General features: G+C 43.9%; 2 protein-coding genes across 2 annotated transcripts; one reads left to right on the top strand and one right to left on the bottom strand.

Moving 5' to 3' along the window:
* Window positions 1-964: 964 nt before the first annotated feature.
* On the bottom strand, window positions 965-3,849 carry tmem18 (transmembrane protein 18). The gene is made up of 5 exons (XM_053643389.1): window positions 3,610-3,849; window positions 3,301-3,418; window positions 3,147-3,201; window positions 2,968-3,061; window positions 965-1,441 (listed from the first exon to the last, which is right to left on the bottom strand). Exons 1-5 carry the CDS (start codon window positions 3,700-3,702, stop codon window positions 1,343-1,345), a joined length of 459 nt encoding a protein of 152 aa, XP_053499364.1. The 5' UTR covers window positions 3,703-3,849; the 3' UTR covers window positions 965-1,342.
* Window positions 3,850-4,960: 1,111 nt separating this feature from the next.
* ankrd52a (ankyrin repeat domain 52a) lies at window positions 4,961-25,126 on the top strand. Its single transcript, XM_053643112.1, has 28 exons — window positions 4,961-5,319; window positions 7,834-7,917; window positions 8,722-8,800; window positions 8,889-8,959; window positions 9,083-9,283; window positions 10,675-10,762; window positions 10,954-11,096; window positions 12,477-12,689; window positions 12,836-12,914; window positions 13,257-13,371; window positions 13,484-13,566; window positions 14,544-14,661; window positions 14,787-14,855; window positions 14,939-15,079; window positions 15,393-15,443; window positions 16,102-16,213; window positions 17,751-17,822; window positions 17,987-18,188; window positions 18,438-18,525; window positions 19,255-19,372; window positions 22,354-22,573; window positions 22,688-22,775; window positions 22,936-23,022; window positions 23,289-23,434; window positions 23,551-23,633; window positions 23,715-23,797; window positions 24,269-24,360; window positions 24,655-25,126. The coding sequence occupies exons 1-28, from the start codon at window positions 5,293-5,295 to the stop codon at window positions 24,903-24,905; spliced, it is 3,204 nt and encodes a 1,067-aa protein (XP_053499087.1). The 5' UTR covers window positions 4,961-5,292; the 3' UTR covers window positions 24,906-25,126.
* The last annotated feature ends 2,117 nt before the right edge of the window (window positions 25,127-27,243 follow it).

Genomic DNA, 27,243 nt, shown 5'->3' with positions numbered 1-27,243 from the left:
TATCGCAAATGACCAAGCCAGAGGCGACAGTGGCAAGGAAAACCTCACTGAGATGATATGAGGATGAAACCTGGAGAGGAACCAGACTCAATATGGAACCCATCCTCATCTGAGTGACAAGGAATATTACAATTATAAATAAATCCCTTCTGTAACTGTGTACCACATGGACAAAAAGTGCAGCTGTGCAGCTAAGAATTCCATTATAAGTTTTCACATGAAGTCTATTTTGTAGAAGTTATGTAGGAGAACTGTCGCTTGTTGCAGTTCCCATTTCTGAACACTAGGGGCAGTAATAACTCTGCAGAAGCCAAACGGGGCAGTGAATACTTCCATCCATCCATCCATCTTCTACTCCTTACTCCTTTTCAGGGTCACGGGGAACCTGGAGCCTATCCCAGGGAGCATCAGGCACAAGGCGGGGTACACCCTGGACAGGGTGCCAGTCCATCACAGGGGCAGTGAATACTTTCCCACCTTAATTGGCAAACAAATGAATGGGCAAAACACTGGAATATTGACTTATATCTCTCAAATAGCAACATTTAAATCATTGGCCACATTATATGAGTTTGCACTGTGCTAAAACGGAGGCTGTAATCTCACATTACTTCTTAGCAACATTATCATCTTGAGTGGAAAACTAAAGATGCACATTTTAAACACCAAACATGTCAGGTGTCTTTGTTGTATCTGGGGTGAGGAGAAATTTGGATACGTTTCATTTTCGCCTGAACACGGTTTTGTATAATTCTGGCTAACTTTCTCGGTGTACATATCACAAACGCCAATCTACTCTTCAACAACTCTTAATGGAAGCTAGTGTAGAAATCATATCTTGGTGTCCAGACAACCGGATGAGCATTAGTCTTACTGGAAGTAGTGAAATATTGATGCAGTATCGCCCTCTTCAGGAAGGAGTTCTCCGAACACAGATCTCAAACCAAACACCAACCCAACCATGTTTATCATAAAAACAGATCAGTTTATTGACACAAACGTTATTTATACACATGATTTAGATTATCCCATGCATACATGACGAAACTGTTTTTTTTTGTTTTTTAAAAAGTCTGTTTTAAGAGTTATGGCTGACAATCAGAGCTTTTCTGTCTCCATCAGTCCACTTGAGGGGTAGCTACAATACTCAGCTCCAGGTGTGTGGGGTATTTAGACAGACATCTCTCCCCAGGACATGTAATGATCCGTAAGCTTTCTTTAGCCATGAACTGATGAGTTCTGCGGTCAGCGTTAGAAGGATGTCGTCTGCTGAGTTCTAGTATCTTGGGCCACTTTAGTGGGGAATAAGTCTGAGTTTGGCTCACTCCACTTTATTCTCTCTCTACTGGGTTTTCTTAGCGCTTTCTCTGGCAGCTTTCCTCTTCAGCTGCAGCGTCTTCAGCTCTGTCATGGTCACAAATGTCCTCCTCACCCATACGGCCTGAAACACATGCAGCAAACTCATAATAACTTCACTTCTTTAACGAATGTAACTCAGTGTGACTCTAAATCCCATGGGCGTAACCATGCATTCTTTGTGGGGGTCGTCCCCCCCCCCCCCCCAGTGTTGAGGAAATACCAATCTGTCCCCCCCCAATATACAGTACAAAATATTTTCTATATGTCTCCCTTTAACGAACCCTGCCAACGGATCTGTCTTTTCTTCATCTATTCTATCTATTTATTTATGTCTATTCCTTTTTAATATATTTCCGTTTGTTAAGGAAAATAGGTGTGTACCCCCCTTCCAATTGTACACTTGGTTGCACCCATACTCAACGCAAGTTCGTTGATATATTTTAGCAGCTCAGTCTGTAAGAAATGGAGACAGGAGCCAAGCGTAGAAAAGTGCAGCAGAACATACGAGCTTTTTTTTCCAGACAGTCAGTAACTAGATACCTAAATAGTAGGTGACCTTAGCTTAGTATAGAAGGCATCATACCATGGCTTGGTTTGTTCTTAACAACGTCAATTAACTTTTGAGATTTGCACACCCACGAAGTAGGCTAGGCTAACGTCAGTTCAAGTTTTTGACCGTTAACGTTACATTCACTTGCACATCCTCCCGCCGAGTTCGCTGTGAACCCTCACGCTGTGACAGACTGTTATAAATGCGAGTGAAAGTGAGGAAAGTTGCACAGCATTTCGTTCCTTTACACTACATTTGGGCTAAGGACAACTAAGTGATTTTACAAATATAAGGCCCCCCCCCCAATGTCCATACTATGGTTACGCCCTTGCTAAATCCTAAATCCTGTGAGTCTAAATCCTTCTAACAGCAAAACTCGAATCTGTCATGATTTCTCCAGGTGTAAAAAAAACTATTTCGGTATGGACACTGCGTCAATCTCAGCGAAGGAGGCGTGGCCTCTGTGTGTCAGTCTCAGTGAAGGAGGTGTGTCCTCTGCATGTCAATCTCAGTGAAAGAGGTGCAGGCTCTGCGTGTCAGTCTCAGTGAAGGAGGCGTGGCCTCTGCATGTCGGTCCAAGTGAATGAGGCATGGCCTCTGTGTCAGTCTCAGTGAAAGAGGTGTTGCCTCTGCATGTCAATCTCAGTGAAAGAGGCGTGACCTCTGCATCTGTCAGTCCTAGTGGAGGTGTGGCCTATGTGTCCATCAGTCCTAGCGAAGAAGATGGGCTTCCATGTCTGTAATCTGCATCATCAATGCATGTCCAGTACTGCGCTGCTCAAACATAACACTTTTCTTTTAAAATAGCTCCAAAGCGTATCATCATTAGCTGCTTCAAATGTATCTTTCACACAGTATATCAGATTGTAAATCGCGTAATGAGATGTGTATAGTAACTTCCTGGAAGGAGAGACACATGGCCCTATTACATCTGAATCATGTTCAGAAGATGCACGCTTTCAAATTGAAATAAGAACTTCTAATTCATGTAGTTTTATTGCCCATTTACTGGATCTCTTCTTTTACAGCTTTAATTATACAGCAGTGAAACACCTTACCACGATAATGACAGTGTTGAGCAGGAGTGGTGCCGAGTACACCAACGATATGAACATCCCCTTGGAGTCGAAGTACTGGAACTTGGAAAATGATCTGAAAAATTGAAACGATCATCCAGATAAAACTGATCAGAAGGAAACAGTGTTCAGATCCAAAGGATGGAAGAACCTCGTCTTACCTCCAGTTCATGGCTGCTACCTCGTTCACATATTCCGCGCCGTACACCATCGCAACTGAGCATGACAACAGAGGGGTTATTTATTTATTTATTTATTTGTGACTTCCTTTCTCTCCCTTTTAAATCCTGTTTCAATCACAGTGAATTAACTCACCCATCAGGAGGAACTGGAAGATCTGGAGTCTGTAGTACCTGCAGGTCAGGATAGTACAAGCAAAGCACAGGATGTGAAAAGAAATCAGGCCAATGAGCCATGGCTCAGACCACTGGATCTGTGTGTGGAGAGAGAGGGAGAGGGAGAGAGAGAGAGAGAGAGAGAGAGAGAGAGAGATTACTCAGTGTGATGTAGTGAAATATCTGCTAAATGAATTACTGCTCGAATAAACACCCCCCCCCCCCATTGCAACACATCCTAGCTAGCTTATAGCTAACTCTGAGCTATTATTGAACTAATGTCTCTTACAGACTGTAGAAAAGTCCACGTTGATGTAATGCGAACTTTGCTGAATCCGTCTATAGGGATGGCGCTGATATTCTTTGCTTTATCCGCGCTCATTTTGTGAAATAATAATACCAAACCAAACTAAACAAAATAAACAGCAATGCCGTAAAGCTGAGCGTCAACCATGAACCAGGCTCCGCCCCAAACCGCGCACTTCCGTACTTACGAGTGACGACAAATAGTACGTAAGGTAAGGGTAACTATGGCAACTAGTGCGGTCGAAATATGCGCGTACTATGTAGTGCCGTAGTATGCGATTCGGGATGTCGCCATAGATACTTCCGCATTCGTCAGATCTCAAGACCACGCCCATCAGACTGTGTAGTTGAGTTCACTGATGCAAGTCGGTGAAATTTAATGAACGGGAACAGCTTTATTTTTAAAACAGATCGTCTTAATTAAAAGTTTTTCTTCTTTAATGGTCAGATTTCTTACATTGCATTTTCTGTTGCCAATAATAATAATAATAATAATAAATGAATAATAATAAGAATACAACTACTACTACTACTACTAATAATAATAATAAAAATGGGTGCACGGTGGCTTAGTGGTTAGAATGTTCACCTCACACCTCCAGGGTTGGGGGTTCAATTGCAGGGGTTTCTTCCGGGTACTCCGGTTTCCTTCCCCAGTCCAAAGACATGCATGGGTTGATTGGCATTTCCAAAGTGTCCGTAGTGTATGAATGGGTGTGTGAATGTGTATGTGATTGTGCCCTGTGATGGATTGGCACCCTGTCCAGGGTGTACCCCACCTTGTGCCCGATGCTCACTGGGATAGGCTCCAGGTTCCCCGAGACCCAGTAGGAGAAGTGGTATAGAAAATGGATGACTAAAATAATAATAATAAACAGATTAAAAACATTTCGAAAATATTGTTAATAGACCACAGGGAGCATAAACACACCAAAATACAATAAAAAAACAATATACAATTCAACAAGCATTGGACTTATGTTCAATAAAATAAAATTTTATCTGTGCTTAATCCTACACACCTTTCAAACTTTTTGTGTGGAGGAAAAAAAAAAGCCAGATCTGGTATATAAACCATTTTAAGGTCTATTAAACATATTTTAATGGTCTGTATAAAATAATGCCAACTTATAAACTTTTAAAAATGTGTACAGATGAAAGATAAAAATTCATAAATGTTCATTCGGTCACTCTTCCACTCCACCCTTGACAAACCATGTCTTCATGGAGCTCGCTTTGTGCACAGGGGCATCGTCATGCTGGATCTCTTAGTTCCAATGAAATGGAAATCTTAATGCCACAGCATACAACGACATTCTAGACAATTGTGTGCTTCCAAATTTGTCGCAACAGTTTGGAGAAGAACCTTGTATGGGTGTGATGATCAGGTCAGGTGTCCAGGTGAATGGGAAAGTTCAAACCTTCCGGGTCACTATGTGGCGCTGTGACATATAAACTACGTGAGAACGCGCGTCACTCTCCATATAAGGAAAGAGACAAAGAAGAAGAACTTCGGTAGCCATTACGAGTTTTTTTTTCCCCCTCCTCTGGTGTCGCTGTCTGTTTTCGTTTTCTGCTTTTCATTCGTTTAACCTCAGACTGTCTGTTTTTGCAATAGTGTCGTCTATCCTAATGAGGGAGCTTCGTCCCTCACTGGCACTGGGAGATGGTGCTGTTAAATATTTCTGACCAGGTATGGCAAAAACGCGCTAATCATTTGCAAAGCTCCGCGTACGCTTAGCTTAGCTTCGCTTAGCTTCGCTTAGCTTCGCGTTGCTAATTAACTAGCTAACAGCGTACCAAGCTACGATTGTTTACGCTTTGCTCTTCTGGTGCATGCAGTCCACTGTGAACTTGGTTAAGTCGTTTTATTTATTTTATTTGCAGTTTCACGCAGGATGTGATGGTGTTAAATTGTTTTGCAAAATAAAATTAAAATGGTTGCTTGGTTGTTGAGCGCGGATGTTAGCCGGCTTGCTAGGTTTGCTAATATTAACCCAACCCGACATATTGGGCTTTTTTCCCCCCCCTTTCACTTTCTGTCTGCTTGAAATTATTTTAGCAAATAGGAAAAACTAAATCACAAAGAGCACTTTGTAAACAACAACAATAATAATAATAATTAGCAAATTGCCTAACATGGACAGCTATACATGATTGATATTTAAAGGGCTTGATATTTAAAGGGCGTGTTTTGTATATATTATATTATTACTCTTCCAGCTTCATTCAGTTTACACGTGACTTCATTTATTTTTCTCACCCAGCGTTGTTTAAGTCTGATTTTCTCTAACAGCAGCTTTGAAAGTAGTTCCGGCTGCAATGGACAGGTTAATACTGTGTTAATGCACTGTTTATAACACGTTATCGTTTCTATAGCAACAGCTCGTTCACCGGGACTTGTATGGAGGATGAGTTGCATTATCTTCCCTGACCTTTCCCATGCATTCATGTATTCGAAGAGCTTTACCTCGGTTAGGGTTGTGGTGAGACTGATGCCTTGTCCCGGGAATGCGGGGTCTGAGTGTGAACACGCCCTGGAGTGGACACTGGAAATGCCAGTCCATCACAGGACACGGTGGTACGGTAACTCGCGCGCCCCGGCCGACGCGACGCAGATGCAGTTTGGAAACATCTGCGGATTTTTTTCTGCAGTCCGCCGAACGCTGCGAATAGAGAGAACGCGGGCGAAATCAGACACCCTGCGACAAGACGAACGGTCCACGACAAACCGGAAATGTTCACGAGGGACGTGCTTGTCGAATTATTCGTCTGGTTAATGTGTTTATGTTCGCCTACTTTTTTTATTTTACCCCCAGTCACATATAAACAGCTTGCATGGACAACTCGAGATCAAAACGAGACTGAATTTGACTGTTAAATCGTAAGTAAATGTATTCGGCTTGCGAGTCCTGCCTCTTTTTCGAACGCTCCGCTGAGTATTTCCATCTCACGTCCCTTGGAAACGTTTCTGTTTCGTTGTAAACGTTTCCTTTGTGTTTTTCGGCTTATTGCATTGGATCTGCATTTGTATGTGAAGCATGTTGGCCCCTGCTGGACACCGTACCCCACACACGTACACACACTTATTCACAATTACGGGCAATTTAGAGGCACCAGCACACCTCCTGGCATGTTTCTGGGAGGTGGAGATAACTGGAGAACCCACAGTAAACCAAGCTTGGAGTCAAACCCTGGAGCTGTGAGGCTGCAGTACTCCTGCCGTGCTGCTCAACACTACAGTGCTGTTGTTTAACAAAGAACGCTGTTGATCCGCTGAAGTTATCCCTGTACAGCGTCTCCAGCATCAGCGTGTTGTAACAGTCTGAGCTAAAGCTTCGATCTCACGTTTTCGGACGCAGGAAAGTCTTCGGGACATGAGGACTTCGCACTTTCGGGTTTCTCGGTAACGTGACGAGATGCGTTAAGGAGTGGGGACATAAGATTAAAATCACCTGCCTAATATCGTGTAGGTTGCCGTCGGGGTACCAAAACAGCTCTGAGCTGTCGAGGCATGGCCTCCACGAGAGCTCTGAAGGTGTGCTGTGGTGTCAGGAACCAAGACGTTCACAGCAGATCCTTTAAGTCCTGCAAGTTGTGAGGTGGGGCCTCTATGGATCGGACTTGTTTGCCAGAACATCCCAGAGATGCTCGATCGGATCGAGATCTGGGGAATTTGGAGGCCAGTCATCTTCCTGAACAATTCTTGCAGCATGGAAAGGCAAATAATCCTGTTGAAAGAGGAAACTGCAGTTAGGGATTACCATTGCACGTTGCCGTGATGGGGTGTACTTGGTCTGCAACAATGTTTAGGTAGGTGGTACGCGTCAAAGTAACATCCAGATGAATGCCAGGACCCAAGGTTTCCCAGCAGAACATTGCCCAGAGCATCACACTGCCTCTTCCAGCTTGCCTTCTTCCCATAGTGCGTCCTGGTACCATCTCTTCCCCAGGTAAGTGACACGTACACACACACCCAGCCGTCCACATGATGTAAAAGAACACGCGATTCATCAGACCAGGCCACCTTCTTCCATCTGTCCATGGTTCTGTTCTGATGCTCACGTGCCCGTTGTAGGCGCTTTCGGCACTGGATGAGGGTTAATCATGGGCACTTTGCGTGTTTCCGGTGAATGTTTTGCATCTTGCATATTTGCGCAGTGTTAATCTCCATATTTCTAACCATGTCCTTCTCTGTGTCCCTCAGCCACCTCTGGTCCAGGCCGTATTTAATCGGAATACAGATGAAGTTCAGTTATATTTGCACAAGAAAGATGAAGTCAATGCACTGGTATGTTTTCACTCTTTTTCTTTTTTTTTTCTTCCCTTTTTTTTTTTCCTTTTTTCTTTTCCTCTTTCTCGGATCAGGAAATGTCAATACCTCTATGCCGATATTTGTTCACGTTTTGGATACACACGCAACCCTGACACATGTTCACAAATCGGTGTTAGTACACTATATAGCCAAAAGTTTGTGGACGCCTGACCGGTGCACCCATATGCGCTTGTTGAACGTCCCATTCCAGACTTAGTCCCCTTTTTGCCTGTTATAATAACCTCCACTCTTCCGGGACGGCCTTCTGCTAGTTTTTGGAGCGTCACAGGAGCATTATTGATGTCGGGTTAGGATGCATCTCAAAGGTGTTCAGTTGGGTTGAGGTGGAGGACACTCGAAGTTCTTCGACGCCAACCTTGGGGAACCACGTCTTCATGGCGCTCGCTTTGTGTACAGGAGCGTTGTCGCGCTGGAACAGCGTTTGGGCATTTTAGTTCCGGTGAAGGGGAAAGTCGAACACTACGGCATGTAAAGACATTTTATAGTATTGTGTGCTTCAAACTTATGTAGCAACCATCTGGGGGAAGAACCACATATGGGTGTGGTGATCTGGTGTCCACATACTTTTGGCCACATTTGCATGTACACCTAATGTCCTGCACGATTAGATTAGATTAGATTGTCTTACGTCTCTAATGTGATTAAGTGTTAAAATACTCCTTTAGTAATGGTCACAGTGAAGTGAAAAAGGTTAAACAGGACACGCCAGGCGTTTTCTTTCCTAAAGGATAACGTATTTTTGTCCTTGTTGTGTTTCAGGACCAGGAGCGACGCACGCCTCTGCACGCTGCCGCTTGGTTGGGAGACGTCCATATCATGGACCTCCTCATCACTGCAGGTGATTATTCGCGTCATATTTCAACACACTGCTGTGCGTGTTAGCTGATGTACTGCTCCGTCACTATCCTGCTCGTTTTATTCGTTAGGTGCGAACGTTAATGCAAAGGACCACATGTGGCTGACGCCGTTACACCGAGCAGCGGCCTCCAGGAACGAGGTGAGTCGCCTGAATCATCAACGTCAGTGCATTACACGATGAATCGTCATCTCGTGCTCTTTTTTTTTTTTGTTTGTTTGTTTTTCTTCTTATATTATTATTATTATTATTATTATTTCCCAGAGGGCAGTGGGGCTGTTGTTGCGAAAAGGGGCCGACGTGACGGCGAGGGATAAGTACTGGCAGACGGCATTGCACGTCGCTTCAGCAAACCGAGCCATGCGCTGCACTGAAACTCTGCTGTCCCACATCAGCAGTGTGAACATGGCCGACCGCACGGGCAGATCCGCCCTCCACCACGCCGCCCAGAGCGGCTGCCACGAGGTCAGACCCCTGCTTCCGTTTCGGTCACTTCTACACTCTCATCTCTCACCGTTCACACCGCAGCCAAGTCCAAACACATTTCGAGACAATTCATGGCTGCATCCCAATTCGCATAACGCTCACTACAGAAGAATGCTTAATTAGTCATAACAGGCACGCTGCGTATTCGGTACGTCAGTATCCGTCTCTGAGGGGATGATCTGCTGTCGATTTGGTTTTACAAAACTACCGAGAATAAAACCGTTATTTCCTGAATATTAATTACACAAGCAAAACCTTAATAAAATGTATTCTCTATTCTGTTGATGAACACCAAGAACCTGATTTGATTTCTAGGACGAAGAAGAACGAACTGAAACGGTTTGTTTTACGGATTAAACGTTTTTAAATTTTTTAAAAAAACTGTGTTTGTTTTCCAAGGAGACCAACACTCGAAAAGTTTCTGAATCGTTTTTAGACGTGGGTCAAACGCGGTACACAGGCGTAGGTTTTAATCAGCGTTTCAGCCCGAGAGCGGATGTGCTGTGCAGGACGTGGGCAGGATGCTTGAGGTCGCTACACTACTGGTCTGCTGAGAATTCTAGATATTACTGCTGTAGTGTCAAAATATCTTGGTGTGTGTGTACTTTATATATAAGTACACACACACTTCACACACTTGACTGAAATGTTTCTCATGATCTGATGGTGTGTGAAATCGGTGTTGTAGACGAAAGATGATCGTGCCGACGTAGTCGTTTCTTTCATTAAGAATCTAACATTTTATTTACAAATATTTTTTTAAACGGACGACTCGGGTAGAGAAATATTTCCGAAAAGCAGCCGATTAGAGTCCAGCGTCGGGTGTGAACTCCTTTAATACCGTTTTAAAAAGCATCTCAGGGAAATTCCTCAAGAAATCGCTCGAGAAAATGCCGAGAATACATTTCTGGAAATTCTAGGCGAAAAGGGCGTCGACTTTGAAGATGTTAAAATACAAAATTATTTTTGATTTATTTTGGGAATTTTTTTTTATCACCACAATCTAATTCCCATAGGTCCATTTGTGTTCCTCCAGAGTTTTGATTTTTAAAAAATAATTTTTTTATTCTTATTCTAAGATGTGGGTGGGGGGCGGGGAAATGAGTGTGTCTAAACTTTTGGTTGGTAGTGTGTAATATAGTATGAGAAATTTGGGGAAATATTTTGTTAGTGTTAATTTCCCCTGTGTATGAAGACGTTTGGGACACCCTGTAGAATAAAAACATGAACAGATGGACAAGCGCCACACCCATAGCAGAGTGTAGCTGTGAATGATGATGGCTCTCTCTCTATTTCTAAATGTCTGCGTTCTAATAAACATCAGCTTATTTTCGCTCAAATCTTTATATATTAATATATATATTTTTCAGATGGTTAAATTGCTGCTGAACAGAGGGGCCAATCTGAGTGCCAGTGATAAGAAGGAGAGGCAGCCCATCCACTGGGCAGCGTACCTCGGTGAGTCATTTCTCAATACATTAATCTTTCTGTAATCGTTGGGTTCATGACCCGTCCTGTAGTTTGAGGCATACTGTAGGATCGCAGCAGTCTCACTTGAACGCTGGCGTAGCTTACTGTTCCATATACATGTGATATGTAGTAATACATTATTTATTTATTTATTTTTATTGTTTATATATCTGCTTCAGGTCATCTGGACGTGGTGAAGTTACTGGTGTCTCAAGGTTCAGATAAAAGCTGTAAGGACAAGCGAGGCTACACTCCTCTGCACGCCGCCGCCGCCAGTGGACACGTCGACGTGGTCAAGTACTTGTTACGCAGCGGAGCGGAGGTCAGCGTACTGATCTCAATGCTGTAGAAGCACGCCTTTACCGTTGGTCTAAACGCACAAGGCTTTACTGCTCGTTAATAAAACCGAACGCAAAACATTTGGACTAAATGAGCATGACGTGTAGTGAGTACTGTTTCTTTCAGACGCACAGTAATAGCCAAGATGAGGATCAGATATTTCCAAGCTGGACATCCGAGTTAAATGTGGACGACTTTTGTGTAAGGAATGTGCCGGTGTTTGTGTGTGTTTATGGTGTCATTTTGTAATAATGTAAACACAGGGCTAGTGTTGAGCACAAATCACATGATTTGAGTTAAGACATTTTTTTTAATAACAGAAAACAACAAATTGTGTTACGTAAGCAATGTACGCTCACCAGGCACTGTATTAGAAACAGCAGTGGGTGCATTCACCCAAACTGGACGGTTGACGACTAGAAAAACATAGCCTGGTCTGATGAATCTGGATTTCTGCCGAGGAACGCAGATGGTAGGGTCAGAAGTTGGCAGAAACAGCATGAATCCATTGACCCATCCTGACCCAAACAGCCCAGGCTGGTGGAGGCAGTGTAATGGTGTGGGGAATAGTTGTTGTTTTTTTTGTTTGTTTTTTTTTTGGGCACACTTTGGGCCTGTTAATACCAATCAATCATCCATCGACTTGAAGACCACAACATATTTGAGTATTTTTCCTGACCATGTGCGACCTTCAAGACCACAATTTATGGCTCCTTCCAGCATGTTAATGCACCATGTCACAAAGCAAAAGTCGTCTCTAACTGGTTTCAGGAACAATGGGTGCGGTGGCCTTCCCAGTCACTGGATATAAATCCAATAGAACGCCTTTGCGATGTGGTAGAGCAGGAGATTCGCAGCATGACTGCAAAATCATTTCAACACGGAATATGTCCAATATCTTGTGGAATCCATGCCATGAAGAATTGAGGCTGTTTTGAGAGCAAAGGAAAGCCCTACCCAATATTCATATTAGTGCTCCTAATAAAGTGTTAGAATTTTTACATGAATTACGTACCGTACAAACTCCTCTGCATGAGCTGTTACTATAGAAACGGTAACGCATTTGAACGAGCGGGTTAATATAACTATTGCTATTGGTCTTGCTGGTGGCTGTATCAACAGAGCTGCTGTTACAGAAAATTAATCAACAACTTCTGTCCAATCAGCAGCGCTGTGGTATTAAAGGTACAGTGAAACGTAGCGTAACGTTAACGTGCAGGTGAACGTCTAGTTTAAGTGTGTCTAAAATGTGTGTATTAAAACTTGCGAAAATGCTCGCATTTGTTATCGTCTGTGACCAAACAACTGCTTTTACGGTCGTTTTACACACCGTGACGTGATGGCGTGTTTGTGTTCTGCACAGATCGATGAGCCCAACGCGTTTGGAAACACTGCTCTACATGTAGCCTGTTATATGGGGCAGGAAGCTGTCGCTAATGAGCTGGTTAACCGCGGCGCTAACGTTAACCAGCCCAATCAGCGAGGCTTCAGCCCCCTGCACCTGGCTGCCGTGTCCACCAACGGCGCCCTCTGTCTGGAGCTGCTGGTCAACAACGGGGCGGACGTCAACATGCAGGTCTGCTGCAGTCACAACGCCAAGAAATGTTTTTCTTTTTCTGTTTCTTAGGATGTTCGATGCGTTGCCTTTAAACGGTGTACAGGTCTAGAAAACACTTCCTGTACTCGCTCTGATTTGATTCTGGATTTATTGCTTTTGTTTAGAGCAAAGAAGGCAAGAGCCCCCTCCACATGGCAGCCATCCACGGACGCTTCACTCGCTCCCAGATTCTCATTCAGAACGGTGAAATAGCCTTTTTTTCTTTCACACACACTTTTTTTTTTTTTTTTTTTTTTTTTTTTTTTTTTTTTTTTTAAATAGCCTTTCTCTTATATTTACTCTCTCTTTGTCTCTCTCTCTCTGTCTGGCTGTCTCTTTCTCTCTGTGTCTGTCTCTCTCTCTCTTTGTCTGTGTCTGTCTCTTTCTCTCTCTCTCTTTCTGTCTGTGTCTCTCTTTCTGGTTGTCTGTCTGTGTCTCTATCTCTGTCTGTCTGTGTCTCTATCTCTGTCTGTCTGTGTGTCTCTCGCTGTGTCCCCCCCCCCCTCTCTCTCTCTCTTTGTCTGTCTGTCTGTCTCTCTCTCTCAGGTGGGGAAATAGACTGTGTGGACAGATATGGCAATACTCCTCTTCATGTTGCTGCTATGTATGGCCATGAGCTGCTCATCAGCACCTTAATGACTAATGGTGCTGATACAGCCAGGTACGTGTGTGTGTGTGTGTGTGTGTGTGTGTTTGTTTATGTAAAATAAAGTGTGATCTTGAAGTATGCACCAGAAATGGATTAGCATGAAGTGTAACCTTCTTTCTCACAGGCAAGGGATTCATGGGATGTTCCCACTGCACTTAGCCGTGCTCTACGGGTTCTCTGACTGTTGTCGCAAGCTGCTCTCCTCAGGTACGTCTTAATCGCACACGCTGCGCATATTTAATTTCCAAACCGCACTGTTTTAGGGTAGGGCTGTTTCATGATCGAGTCGGCCGTTAACTCGCTGCGTAAACGCCTGACTTCTACCGGCTACCTGTCCATTTGTTTTTGTTCGTTTTTTTTTGTTTTTTTCTTTAACCTGATCATGTTATTCACTCCAGGGTTTCTCATCCCTTTTTATTTTCTGTCTGGCTATGGCTCCTTAAAAATTAAATTTCACAACCCCTCTTCTGGACTCTACACTACAGACACCTACGTATATATGACCCTACCCACGTCATTATTATTGTAACCAGTGGATGAACTGATTAGATTTTGGAGTTGATCCAAACAAGGTCAAGGTCACAGCAAGGTCAAATGCGTTTTTTTTTTTTTTTTTTTTTTTTTAAACTTTATTTATTTTAAATGGTTTCCTTCCTGTTTGTCGTACAAAGATATTACCCACATGCTCATGTTCAGGAGCTCAAGGCCCATTATTTTGGCTAGCTACCACATGTCTGTTATTCTCGTTAGCACAATATCTCAAGAACGAGCGGTTGAACGTTTGTAGGATTTATGCGATGCGACTTGCAGAGGGTTGTTTTTTGTTGTTGTTGTTGTGGGAAAACTACTCGAATTGTCGACATTGCGATTGTGCAAGCTTGTTTTTCACGCTCTCTCAGTGATGTGATGTTTGTTGGTAAACTAAACCTTTTAGTTGTACTGCTGTGCCAGCTGATTTTAGATTTCGAAATTGATCCACACAGGATCAAGGTCACAGCAAGGCCAAATGTCTGGAATAGTTTTTTCTTTTAATAGCTTCCTTCATGTGTGGGGTATATTTTAAGGGTGAGCAAGTTAGTAAATATCCCTGTCGATACCGGTGTTGAGTCGACTCGTTAGACTGGGTTATCATACTGTCACCAGTATTTTTACTGTTATTCTTTGTTTGTGTGATTTCTGAGCAGGTCAGCTGTACAGCATCGTGCTGTCGATGAGCAAAGAGCACGTGCTCTCGGCCGGCTTCGACATCAACACTCCGGACGAGTACGGGAGAACCTGCTTACACGCTGCTGCCTCTGGAGGGTCAGACAGCAACCCCATGCACACATACAGCACACCTGAGCATGCGCTCGTTTTCTGATTCGTGGACCGAGAGGCGGTCGTGCGCTCTGAGTTTTCATTTCTCCTTCTTTTCCTTTGCAATGCAGAAACACTGAATGTCTGAACCTGTTGTTGAGCAGTGGCGCAGACATGAATAAGAAAGACAAGTTTGGGAGGTAAGCGCTAATTGTCTACGTTTTGTACTGTAACAACAAAAAATTGTGTGTTTTTAATGCACGTGTGTTTTTTTTCTGTCCAGGACCCCTTTGCACTATGCGGCTGCTAACAGGAGGTATCAGTGTGTGGTGATTCTAGTGGGAGCAGGAGCCGAGGTCAACGAGCCCGACCAAACCGGCTGCACACCTTTACACTACTCAGCTGCTTCCACAGCTTTCTGCAGGTAACACGTGCGCGCACGCACACACACACACACACACACACACACACAAATATACTTGTGTATCATGTAAAAGCTGCAAATGTTCATGTATCTGAATTAGTCTCTCTCTCTCTCTCTCTCTCCCTCACCCCTCTCTTTCTGTCTCTCTCGTGTTCTCTCACTGTCACTATCTTTTGCTCTCACACTCTGACTCGGTTTCTCTCTGGTTCTTTTTCTCTCTTGCGCTCTCACCCACTCACTCTCATTTTCTCTCTTTCTTTTTTGTCTCTGCTTCCTCCCTCTCTCTCTCTCTTGCTCGCTCGCTCGCTCTCAGGGTGGATAGAGGTCAGCAGAGTCCGGAGGATGGAGAGAAGGAGTCATTCATGTATGGCTTTCCTGTCAACCATTCATTAAAGCTTGTTGTTGTTTTTGCATGTTTGAGCGAGAGACGCTTTTTAATTAAAAAATTAATTAATTTAATTAATAATCGCAGAAGACCTTTTTTTTTTTTCTACCAACAAGGTGCCTCTACTGGTGCTTTATCCGGTTTTCGGCGTGCAGTTGAAGTTAGTTTCATAATCCGGCATTAAAAATGTATTTAAAATATGATATGTTGACAATTGCAGACCGACGATTTAGAGCCGCAATTCTAATGTTATCGCTAACGAATTGTCTGTTGGAAGCGATACTGTACGTCGCTTAGAGCGTTAAAACATTTTGTTTAACTGCTGCGTGACCCATGTGCTGTCTAGACCCTTGAGGATTTGACTTTACATGGGGAAATCTGTCTAATTTTTCACTATTTATTTATTTATTTATTATTTATTCTTATGCGTCCCACACCTGGTTTATGTAATGGTTTGTGTTGTTTTTTTTTGGTGCATAAACCAGTGCAAAAATGTTTCCTAAACCAATTTCCTTTTCCTTCAGTGGATAAAAGACTATCTGATGTAGCACTTTGTCACACTTCAGGTATAAAAGCTTTGTGTTTAGTTTCCTGTTCTGTGTCGTGTATAACCGTGCTCTTGTGTCCGGGTGTTAAGGTGTGTGGAGTATTTGCTGGATAACGGAGCAGACCCATGCCTGTGCAACTCGAAAGGATACAGCGCTGTCCACTACGCGGCCGCCCACGGCAACAAGCAGAGCCTCGAGCTGGTGAGACACACACACACGTGGTTTTCACTGGGGTTCTTGGTTGGTTTTATGTTGGACTGCACCCCCCCACCCCAAACCCATTTGGCTTGTTTTTCCCTGTCCAGCACAAATGCATGAGAGTTTGAATTCCTCTATACGCTCACCACATAGGGTGTAATCAAGTACTGTATCATTTATAATACCATACGTCACGAGTATTAACCTACATTTCTCACTTACGATGGTCCGGATAAGCGACTAACATGACTGGGAACCTGATTTTTTTTCTTTTCTTCTTCCCCTTCAAATGCTCGCTGCGATCTGCTAGGCTCCACAACGTGAAACGTTTTTCGTAAACACGTACGAATAGACTATTGCGTGACAAAAAGTAGCGCTCAGCCTTGTAACATTTGAACGTGGATTATTTTTGTCTCCACGTATTTTAAACTCCGTATTGGAATATTGAAATGTTCATTTTGCTGACCCTGGGCTGTGTCTCAATCTGCAGCTCTGCTTAGTTCAGTAGTCAGGGCGCGGATGAGGGAGGGAGTCGAGCATTTTAAGGGCTGTCTCGATTGCAAAATCGTAGAAAGTGCATTGGAACGTTCGTGCCATTTTAAAAAAAAAAATAAATAAACATATATATTTTTTAAATCCCCCAAAGCACTGCAAAAACCAGGGAGGAACAATACTTAGCCAATTTTGTCTACAGTTCTTAACTTTATTTGACGTTCTGCATGCGTTTGTTTTGAGTCGTAAGTTTAAATGGGGTTTTTAAAATTTATTTATTTTATTTTTTTTACAATAAATCCACTAGCTACTAGCGTATGATCCTGCATGACGTACGCTACCAGTCAAAAGCTTAGACACACTCATTCTTTATTTTTCTTCTCCCCCCCCACATTTTAGGATGATAATAGTCATCAAAACTGTGGAATAACCCAAATGGAACTATGGGAATTATGTTGTCATAAAAAATCCAAAATAATTTAATATTTTAGCTTTAATCTTCAAAGTCGACGCCCTTTTCACCTAGAATTTCCAGAAATGTATTCTTGGTGTTTTCTCGAGCGATTTCTTGAGGAATTTCCCTGAGACGCTTTTTAAGCAGTATTAAAGGAGTTCCCACCGACGCTGGACTCTTATCGGCTGCTTTTCGGAAATATTTCGCTCAAGAGTCGTCCGGTTAAAAAAATATTTGTAAATAAAATTAGTTTTCTAATGAAAGAAATGAATACGTCGGCACGATTATATATTTGTCTACAACACCGATTTCACACGCTTAATCTCGCACCATCAGATCAAAAGCGTTTTAAGATCATGAGAAACATTTCAGTCGAGTGTCCACAAACTTTTGACCGGTAATGTAGTCATGTCGCCAGAAATCAGTGAATCATCAGTGTAACAATGTGTAGTGAGCCAGTGTCCTTACCAGTGCCTGAACTCGTGTGCACGATATACTGATTCACCACCTGGGGAGCTAGAGAGCTGATTGAGACGTGCTCATGGTATGTTTTTGGAAATGCCTTCATGAATTTCATGTTTGTTTCCTTTCTAGCTTTTGGTGATGTCCTACAATATATCAGGAGACGCAGAAAGCACTGGACCTGTCAGTCCCTTACACTTAGCAGTATGTTTGTCTTTTTGAACACTTCTGACACTTGTTCATCAGTATTTATTAATCATGTTTTCTCTAGCAGTTGTTTGCTAGTTATAATTACATCAATATTACACTATGATTTGAGGTTTCGTCATTTCCTTGCTCTTTCTAAGAAGCTTCCTCGTCTCTGGCAGGCGGAGGCAGGACACTGGGAGTGTGTGAGCGTGTTGGTCGAGTCGGGCGTGTGTGTGGATGTGTGCGACTCGGCGGGATGCTCCGTGCTCTACGTGGCCTCTCAGAAGGGACACAGTCGCTGTGTGGAGCTGCTGCTCAGCCAATCAGCATCCTGCCTGCTCACGGAGCGCAGTGATAAGTGGAGTCCTCTCCATGTCGCAGGTAAACTCCACTACCTTCTGCTGTTTGTTAATATTGGGGGGGTGGACTTATTTTTATTTCGATGCCTTTAAATGTGCATTTTGTAATGTTTTGGAGTCGTCTTGGTCCACGGGGGCGTAGGGCTGTGTCATTAAGTTGTATAGAAATGGTCGCTTGCTTTGTGTGAGCATGCTGTAATACATGTCTGGTTTATTACCATGATTATTTTCAACTCACAAAAGGTGGTGTGTGTGTGTGTGTGTGTCTCAGCTGCCAATGGACACACAGACTGTCTGCAGATGCTGCTCTCCAGCGAGGAGGGCACTGACCTTCCAAATGTCTCGGACACCGAGGGACAGTGAGTGAACAACTTCTCGCACTCTTTCTGAGCAGCTCTACTGCATCGGACCAGTCGTATGCATGTTTACGATCCAAAATAACGCTAAGCCGGTTAATGACCGTGCAAATGGAGAAACGGTTGAAGAAATTGCAAACATTTGTTAGGCTATCCGTGATGATGAGAGGACTTCTGTAAGTGATTGTCATCTCAGAGTGAACTTTTTTTGCTTTTCATTCAGTCATAGGTTGTGCCTCAGTCAGCTCCCTAGGTCAGAAATGAGGACACCGGTCAGGGAGTCGGCCATTTTAAGGGCTGTCTCAATCAGAAAATCCTTCCAGCACACTGGAACGTTTGCTTCCTAAAAAATTCCACAATGCACCGTGAAAACCAGGGAGCGGCGATGCTCACGTTGTATGTTCCCGTACTGGAAGTCCCTCAGCTTCGAGGGAAGGGGGGGGGGGGGCGTGCGACAAACTCAAAGCCAACTTTGTCTACAAACGTAGTGAGACGGGGTCCTTATCGGTGCCCGAACCTGTGTACACGATATACTGATTCACCACCTAGGGAGCTGATTGAGACGCACCCATATCGAGTCCTGAACCAAAGCATATACAGTATTCCAATGCGTTTCATCTAATACAGTCCTGTAAATAACTATAGATCATTTCTAATAGTTTTCAACTTATATGTTACCGTTATATGTATTACATGATCAGTGTGATTGACTTCTCTGGCTTTCCTCTGCAGAACTCCTCTCATGCTGGCTGTACTGGGGGGTCACACCGACTGCGTCCTCCTTCTGCTGGAGAGAGGGGCGTGTCCTGATTCGAGGGACAGGAAAGGAAGGACGGCAATGCACAGAGCGGTCAGTCTGACGGTTACACGCTGCATTCTTCATCGCAATAATTCATTCTCCTGAACATTTTATAGGCACATGCACAAGATGTGTTTGTGACATCTGAGCACTAGGTGGCAGTATACACCTAAAATCCAACCTATTGTGTAGCAGAATGGGGAAACCTTTTTTTTTAATTGACCATTTTGACTATAGTTCTGAAACATACTGAAGTTTCTCATTCGAAGGCACCTCAACTTCTGGCATTTTCTAGATATTGCATTTATTCATTTAGCAGACGCTTTTATACAAAGCAACTTACAAATGAGAAAATACAAGCAAAGCGATATATCAAGCAGAGAACAATACAAGTAGTGCTACCGTACAAGATCAGTTAATTGAGTTCCAGAAAGAAGCAAAGTGTGCAGAGTAGAGGTGCAAGTGCCAGAGTAATTTTTTTTTTGTATGGGTTGGTTAGGTGTTCTCGGAAGAGGTGGGTCTTTAGCTGTGTTTTTGAAGATGGTGAGAGATTCTGAGGTCCGGATTGAGGTTGGAAGTTCATTCCACCACTGAGGAACAGTTAGTTTGAATGTTCTTGAAAGGGACCTTGAGCCGCGCTGAGTAGGCACTACTACGTGTCGGCCGTTGATTGACTGCAGATTGCGTGAAGGAACGTAAGCCTTCAGGAGAGTTGAGGTAGGAGGGTGCTGTTCCAGACAAGGCCTTGAATTTGATACGGGCGGCTACAGGAAGTCAGTGGAGAGAGATGAAGACGGGTGTGACGTGGGTTCTCTTGGGCTGGTTGAAGACGAGGCGTGCTGCTGCATCCTGAGTCATTTGAAGGGGTTTGATGGAGCTGGCTGGGAGGCCCGAAAGTAGTGAGTTGCAGTAGTCCAGATTTGAGATGACAAGAGCCTGGACTAGTATCTGTGTAGCGTGTTCGGTGAGGTAGGGTCTGATTTTCTTGATGTTGTATGGGATGAACCGACAGGACCGTGCAGTTATGTGGTCTGTAAAGGTCAAGCTGTCATCAAGAATCACCCCAAGGTTCCTGGCCATCCTGGTTGGCTTGAGTGTGGTTGAGCCGAGCTGTACAGTGAGGTTGTGGTTGATTGAGGGACAGGCTGGGATGACAGGCAGCTCAGATTTTGCCAGGTTGAGCTTAAGGCGGTGTTCCCTCATCCAGACCGAGAAGTCCGACAGGCAAGCAGAGATACGTGCAGAGATGGATGGATCGTCAGGCTGGAAGGACAAATAGAGCTGGGTGTCATCAGCATAGCAATGATATGAAAAGCCATGAGACTCAATCACCTGCCCTAGAGATGCAGTGTAGATAGAAAAGAGCAGTGGACCCAGAACTGACCCCTGTGGAACGCCAGTTGAGAGTTGCTGAGTTTCAGAAATACCTCCCAGTGCAGAACCGTTTTAAGCAGTGGGGTAACCCGGGCCTGCTTAAATGATCTAGGGTATGTGCCAGTAGAAAGGGATGTGTTGATGTGTGTGAGTGCAGGTAATAGTGTGGGAGAGATGGACTGAAGAAGGTGAGAAGGGATAACTCAAGAGGACAGGTTGTGGGATGGCTAGAGAGGAGGAGTTTTGAGACAGAGATCAGTCTCTCAGTGGGGAGAGAAGGAAGTCAGTTGAGAGTTATATGGAGGAGGAGCCGGTCTATGCATGTCTGGGGTTGAGAACTGGTTCCTGATTGATGTAACCTTGTTGGAAAAGAAAGTGGCAAAGTTGTCTGCAGTGAGAGAGGTAGGGGAAGGGGGAGGAGGGGGACAGAGAAGAGAAGAAAAGGTTTTGAAGAGAGGGTGAGTGGGTGTTGGGAGAACTGCCAATCTTCTCTTGGTAGTATGGGGCTTTAGCAATGGAGATGCTATTGGAAAAAGAGGAGAGAAGTGTTTGGTAATTGGTTAGGTCAGTTGGATTGTTAGATTTACGCCATTTCCTTTCAGATGCTCTTAGTTTGGCCCAGTTGTTACGCAGAGGTTCTGAGAGCCCAGGATTTAAGGAGGAGCATCTTGGAAGTTTTGACAGCCGGAATCTGATTACAATCTGAATAGATTGGGCTTACTTCCTCCTTGCATTCAAAACAACTCTCATTTATACACCAATAAATAGAGGAGTCTGAAGAGTGCAAAAAATAAATAAGTGCACTGTTACTAAGGTGTCGCTGAGGTAAACAAATGAAGCACAAAAATAATTCTAATTAACCTTTTAAAAAAAAAAAAAAAAAGCATGCAGTTCTCAATTTATTGGTTGATCCGATATTACAAAACTGATATCTGATTTATGGAAAAATGCTTAAATATCGGGGAAACTATTTTACCGATTATCGGTCGATCTCTACCCGTGATGTATCCCAGAAGGCTGTTCTTCTCAGCGTCCTTCGTGTATTATAACTATTAAGGCTTGATTATACTTGTGTACGCAAGTTTTCTGCTACATGTATCATGTGGTTGCTCGGTGCTTCACAGGTGTACACCCTAAGGAATTAACGAGACACATCCAACGTTGTGTAAGACCAACGTCAAAACTTTGGACGGCATAGCAAGTGAATAAACGGACTCGCATTGCGTCTCAAATCGCACACCTACGTACTACTCTAAATCACAACTGAGTTCGAACACTAACCGGTTTTCCTATTCCAGTTAAAAACCTCTCATGTAGCCTTTAAACCTACCGGCAGGTCTGTTTTGCATACCGGTCTTCTGGGTGCCGATCACGCTGACGGAGGAAGGTTTTAAAGAGAAACGGAGTTCTGAGCGTGTTTCACGTCGCTGTGTATGATTTTGCCAAAACAGTAGTGTGAATTGGAAACCAGATGGACCGGGATGTTTTGTCTCCGATGTGCCACCTAGTGGACGTAGCTTTACGCAAGATACGCAGGCGGTTGTGTGAACAATGCCGCTCGTGTTGACGCCGCTTCTGCAAGCGCACGCAAAGTCGTAAACCAGCCTGTAGTAGTCTTTTCTCCAGTTTTTCTTACCACACCCCTTTCCTTCTCATAGGCAATGCTCGGCTGGGAGGACTGCGTGACGGCGCTCCTGTCCCAGAATACCGCAGTCCTGACTAAAGATGTTCAGGTCTGCACTGCACTCCACCTGGCTGCTTCCTGTGGCCACGCTGAGATCCTGTCCAGATTGTTGTCTGCTGCTGACCACACCTTCCCGCACCATCCAATCACTGACTGCCACGGCTTCACCCCCACACACTGGGCAGCCTATCACGGTGAGGCTCTATCTCCGCCTCCCTTTCAGAGGGGCTCGACCTGGTGTAGCTGATTGACCGGATATATATTTGGAACGTGAGAATTAGCTGAACTATTTCTGTGTGTGTTGGCAGGTCATGAAGACTGTTTGGAAGTTTTACTTGAAATGAAACCATGTATTATCGAGGAGGGAAACCCCTTCACCCCACTGCACTGTGCTCTGTAAGTCCACCACAGTCAGGGATTTATTGATTTATTTAAATACAAAGCACAGTTTTTATATTCTAAGTGTGTATTGTTATCAGATGAGATGGATCCGTTTTTCATAACAGTCTTATGGTGTGTTTTCCGTCCCCGTCCCCCTTCCCCCCTCCCTTGTTAGAATTAATGGCCATGGTGGTTCTGCAGAAATTCTCTTGAACTCCAGTTTTGGCCCGTCACTGGTCAATGCCAGGGATGCAAAGGGAAGGTCTGTAAAAGCATTTAATATTCAAGGAATCCACTGTTAAATATGCAATAAAAAGTTCAATAAATGTTTCCGAAGTCAATAAGTAATCGTGTTTAATAATCGTGATCTCGATATAGACCAAAATAATCGTGATGATGATTTGTGCCATAATTGCGCAGCCCTAAATGCTTGTCCCATATTACGTGGAAAGCCTCATTTGGGGTCTCGCCGGATTTCTCTCGAGCTCTCTAACGGCTCGGTGTGGTGTTAACGCGCGCTGTGTGCAGGACTCCACTCCACGCTGCGTCCGTCGCCGAGGACCTCTCTGGGCTGCTCCTGATTCTGCGCATGGGGGCCGACATCAATGCCGTGGACCACTCGGGACGCTCGGCGCTCATGGTGGCTGCCGACAAGGGCAAGAGCGGCGCCGTAGGTAAGAGCTGCTCGAGAGAACGGGTGTTACAACACTGCTGGATTTGGATTTGAATTCATTCAATATTGAAGCAGTTATATCGATGCAGCAATTGTTTGTTTGTTTGTCTTATCCAGCCCTGCTGCTGCATCGAGCCAATGCAGATCTGTCCATTCTAGATGTGAACAGAAACACCGCCCTGCATCTGGCCTGCAGCAAGGTACTGTCTGCTCTAGCCCTCTAGTTTCCTCACCTTCTTCATGAAACTCTGTGTGTGTATTCATGTGTCTGCATCTTACAGGCTCATGAGATGTGTGCCATGCTGATCTTGAAAGAGATCCACAACCCGATTCTCATCAACGCAACCAACAGCATGCTTCAAATGTGAGTCTCTCTCTCTCTCTCTCTCTCTCTCTCTCTCTCTGTCTGTGTTAAATATTCATGAATTGTCTGTTCTATGGGTTTTTTGCTAACATCGCATTCACACTAGCTAGCAGCAAAGCAAAGTTGCCACTCCAGCAGTTTAATTTTCCTTTAAATGTTTAATAAATACCTCTATTTATATCTCAGGACTGGGCATTGTGATTACATATACACTACCAGTCAAAAGTTATGACACACTCATTTGTTATTTTTCTTTTTTCTCCACATTTTATAATAGTCATCAAAAAAAAAATTCGGAGTGTAGAAATATCATGTAGCTTTTGTTTCAAAACTGTTATTTTATTAAAACCCAGAAGATGGTGAACCGGCTGAATGTGAGAACAGAATAAGAAGTGGATGCATTTATTTTTGTGTGTGTAGGTGTTTTCTGTGCTTTTTAATGTTTACTCGGTGTCTCTTTCTGTCCTCTAGGCCTCTTCACATCGCAGCCAGGAACGGTCTGGCCACCGTAGTTCAGGCTTTGCTGAATCGTGGAGCCACAGTGCTGGCAGTGGATGAGGAGGGTACGCCACCTAGTGTTCACACTCCTAATCATCTCTTGAGATTTGAAGTGCATGGGCGCTGCATTGGCAGAGCTGTAGTTCCTTGCAGATGTCTTCATTTCCTTTAATGAAACAATCCAAATCAGCCGTAGTGTGCAGTGACCAGTTATTTCTCTGTGTACACAAACATTCAAATCGCAGTGCAGCAAATAAAGTAGTCCTTTTAGTTTTGAGCTTTATTATGGATATGGATGGTGTTTGATAGTGTGTGTGTGTGTGTGTGTGTGTGTGTGTGTGTGTGTGTGTGTGTTTCAGGTCATACCCCTGCCCTGGCATGCGCCCCCAACAAAGCCGTGGCCGACTGCCTCGCTCTCATCCTCTCAACCATGAAGCCTTCTTCCTCCAGCACCCCCTCTTCCTCTCCCTCCTCCCCCAGGCTCAACCTGCTCAAGCATTGCGGCATCACAGCCGCTTGCCCCCCTTTGCCCAACGGAGGCCTTCGCCACACCTACGGCAAAGATCGTCACGGCGCCGCCTTCGGATTGGACGGCTGTCTGACCGAGTGAGCCGATCTGCATCCTAGAGCCCTTGCGACGTATAACACACACACAATAACACGTCTGTGTGTATGGATGCTCAGTTTGATCTTCTCTTTATCTCTCTCTCTTTCTTTCTGTCTCTCTCTCTCTCGCTGTCCTATGTGTCTGTTCGTCTTTCTTTCTTCCTTTCTTTCTTTCTAGACACCTAGTCAAAAAAAAGATATGCAATTACAGCCACACAACCCTCCTTGCCCCCCCCCCCCCCAAAAAATCACCACTGCTTTTCTTTTACTACTATTAGAGGATGACCAGGAACGAACGTGTTTTTATTTATTTAATTACCCGTCGGTTCTTGTTTGAAAAGTCGAATGTTCCAAGCCATCTCGTGTGCTCGAGTTTCCGTGAGTGCTAGCTAGTCGTTTTTAAACTAATTGTTAATTTAAGCCCAGTTTACTCGGCTAAGGTTAGTATTATGCAGCTGCTTTATTCTTTTGGTCACGTGTGTGCGTGTGTGTGTGTGTGTGTGTGAGAGAGGGAGAGAGAGAGAGATGGATTTCTTATAAGAAGCTGTGGCCTTGCAGAGGAATTTCCAGCCTGCCCCGAGGAACAGTTTAAACGGGTTACTGTAAACTAGCTCGAAGGTGTGGGCCATGTATTAGATGGTCTCAAATAGGTGTGTGTGTGTGTGTTTGTGTGTGTGAGGGAGAGAAAGAGAAACTGATGTTTGTGTGTGTTTAGCAGTCCAACCAGATTTCCATCCCGTACTTGATTCTTGCTTTTGAAGTTTGTGCGTTGTATGTCAGGTGCAATCAATTTCAGCACAAAACTAAGCAGATTTTTCTTTTTTCTTTTTCTTCTCTGAGACAAGGGAAACCATACAACCTTAAGCCAAATGACCATTGACCTCTGTGTTCGAAAGGTCACAAATGGTGCATGTTTACTGTAGGCATTTTATTTGGGAGGACGGAATAAACTGGGGGGAGCATTGCAATAGGTTTACACAGAGCGTATTTGTTATTTCAGATTAAAAGGGAAGCACCAGGGTGTACCATCAGTCATCCGAAATGACACCGATACGAACCGAATAGGAAGTCGAAAGCACAAGCGTCAGAGTGGACGTAGGCCTTCTGAAAACTGATCCTCGCTCGTAAGGGACCACCGTTTATCTTGGAGGGCGATAACAAACACTCATTTTTTTGGGGGGGGGCGGGCGGGGGGGATTGGAACTCGGCGGCTGCTAGCTGGAATCTCCATATAGTGTTTTCCCAGCGGACCATATCGAAATGTTGAGCTGCTTTCGCAGTGCCTTTCGAACAGGTTTTCTTTTTAAAAAAAACATCCGTTCAGTTCGACTCGTCACCGTTCGCAGCTTAAGTGGTGCTTCCTCTACAGACTATTAACTTTTAGCCATATGAAACATTAGTCGAGCCTTTCGCTGGAGGATCACTTGGAGTTCATTTGAACACTTTTTTTTTTTTTTTTTTGTCAGTTCGGTGTTACCTTCATCGGGAAGCGAGTTGTTTTTAATCGAGCGTCTTTTACCCCGTCAGGGTGTACGGCTTTAACTTCTGCTCAAACCGAGGATCGGCGATTGCGTGGTATTTCACATCGCTGATGTTCGAATAGGGATTTATTTGGGGGGGTTGTTGTTGTTGTTATTATTATGACCAAAGTTGCGTTAATTTCGTAGCGTTCATAATTTGGCAAAAACAAAACGCCTGCTTGGCTATGATACTTAAAATCTGTTGCCCCTCGTCGTTTGTTTGTTTGTTTGTTTACTGAATGCTTCCTTATTGCCAAAGGTTGATTTAATTGTTCAGTGTACCAATGTGCTTCCTTTTCATTTTACATCAAAGCCACAGCGTTTCAGAAAATTTACGGACCGGGATATTATTCGCAAAATTATAGACATGCAATATTTGCGCAATTAGTAAAGAGACAATCAGTCGAAAGGGCTTTTAATTTCCCCTATTGTTTATTCTAATTGTTTATAACATTTTTCCAATATATTTGAGACCACAGGGAATTGAAAAGAGATTCGCCTGAGCCGTTTCCTTAACCCGAATTGTACCCGAGTCTCACCGAAGCCATGGGAACTGTTTTTAAAACGAACCTGTAGAGTGAAGCAGCAGTAAATTCTAATCCCCCCCCGCCCCATGTGTTAACATTTAGCGAAATGCTTTAGGTGATTGTAGGCGTGCGCTGAAAGAATTCGGGAGAATTGGTCCACGTCTTATCGCGGTTTTTGCAATAAAATCATCGCAGACCATGTACTTGAAAGAAAAATTGAAATGTGATGATGTTTTAATTTAATTTGATGGTTAAACCTATTATTCAAAAATAAATAAGGAACTTGTCAGGGGTG

The sequence above is a fragment of the Ictalurus furcatus genome, chromosome 15 (assembly GCF_023375685.1).
Source record: "Ictalurus furcatus strain D&B chromosome 15, Billie_1.0, whole genome shotgun sequence".
Classification (NCBI taxonomy): Eukaryota; Metazoa; Chordata; class Actinopteri; order Siluriformes; family Ictaluridae; genus Ictalurus; species Ictalurus furcatus.
Note: the sequence above shows the minus strand (reverse complement) of the source record. Positions and strands in the feature narration are given on the sequence as shown.

Excerpts from the sequence above, each read along its gene's own strand:
- tmem18 (XM_053643389.1), bottom strand. The coding sequence starts at position 3,702 with ATGAGCGCGGATAAAGCAAAGAATATCAGCGCCATCCCTATAGACGGA. Across the intron at positions 3,202-3,300 it reads CTTCCAGTTCCTCCTGATGG|TTGCGATGGTGTACGGCGCG; the intron begins GTGAGTTAATTC and ends TGTCATGCTCAG. Across the intron at positions 1,442-2,967 it reads TCAACACTGTCATTATCGTG|GCCGTATGGGTGAGGAGGAC; the intron begins GTAAGGTGTTTC and ends CATGTGTTTCAG.
- ankrd52a (XM_053643112.1), top strand. The coding sequence starts at position 5,293 with ATGGTGCTGTTAAATATTTCTGACCAG. Across the intron at positions 13,567-14,543 it reads TCGCAAGCTGCTCTCCTCAG|GTCAGCTGTACAGCATCGTG; the intron begins GTACGTCTTAAT and ends ATTTCTGAGCAG. Across the intron at positions 17,823-17,986 it reads TCAGTCCCTTACACTTAGCA|GCGGAGGCAGGACACTGGGA; the intron begins GTATGTTTGTCT and ends CGTCTCTGGCAG.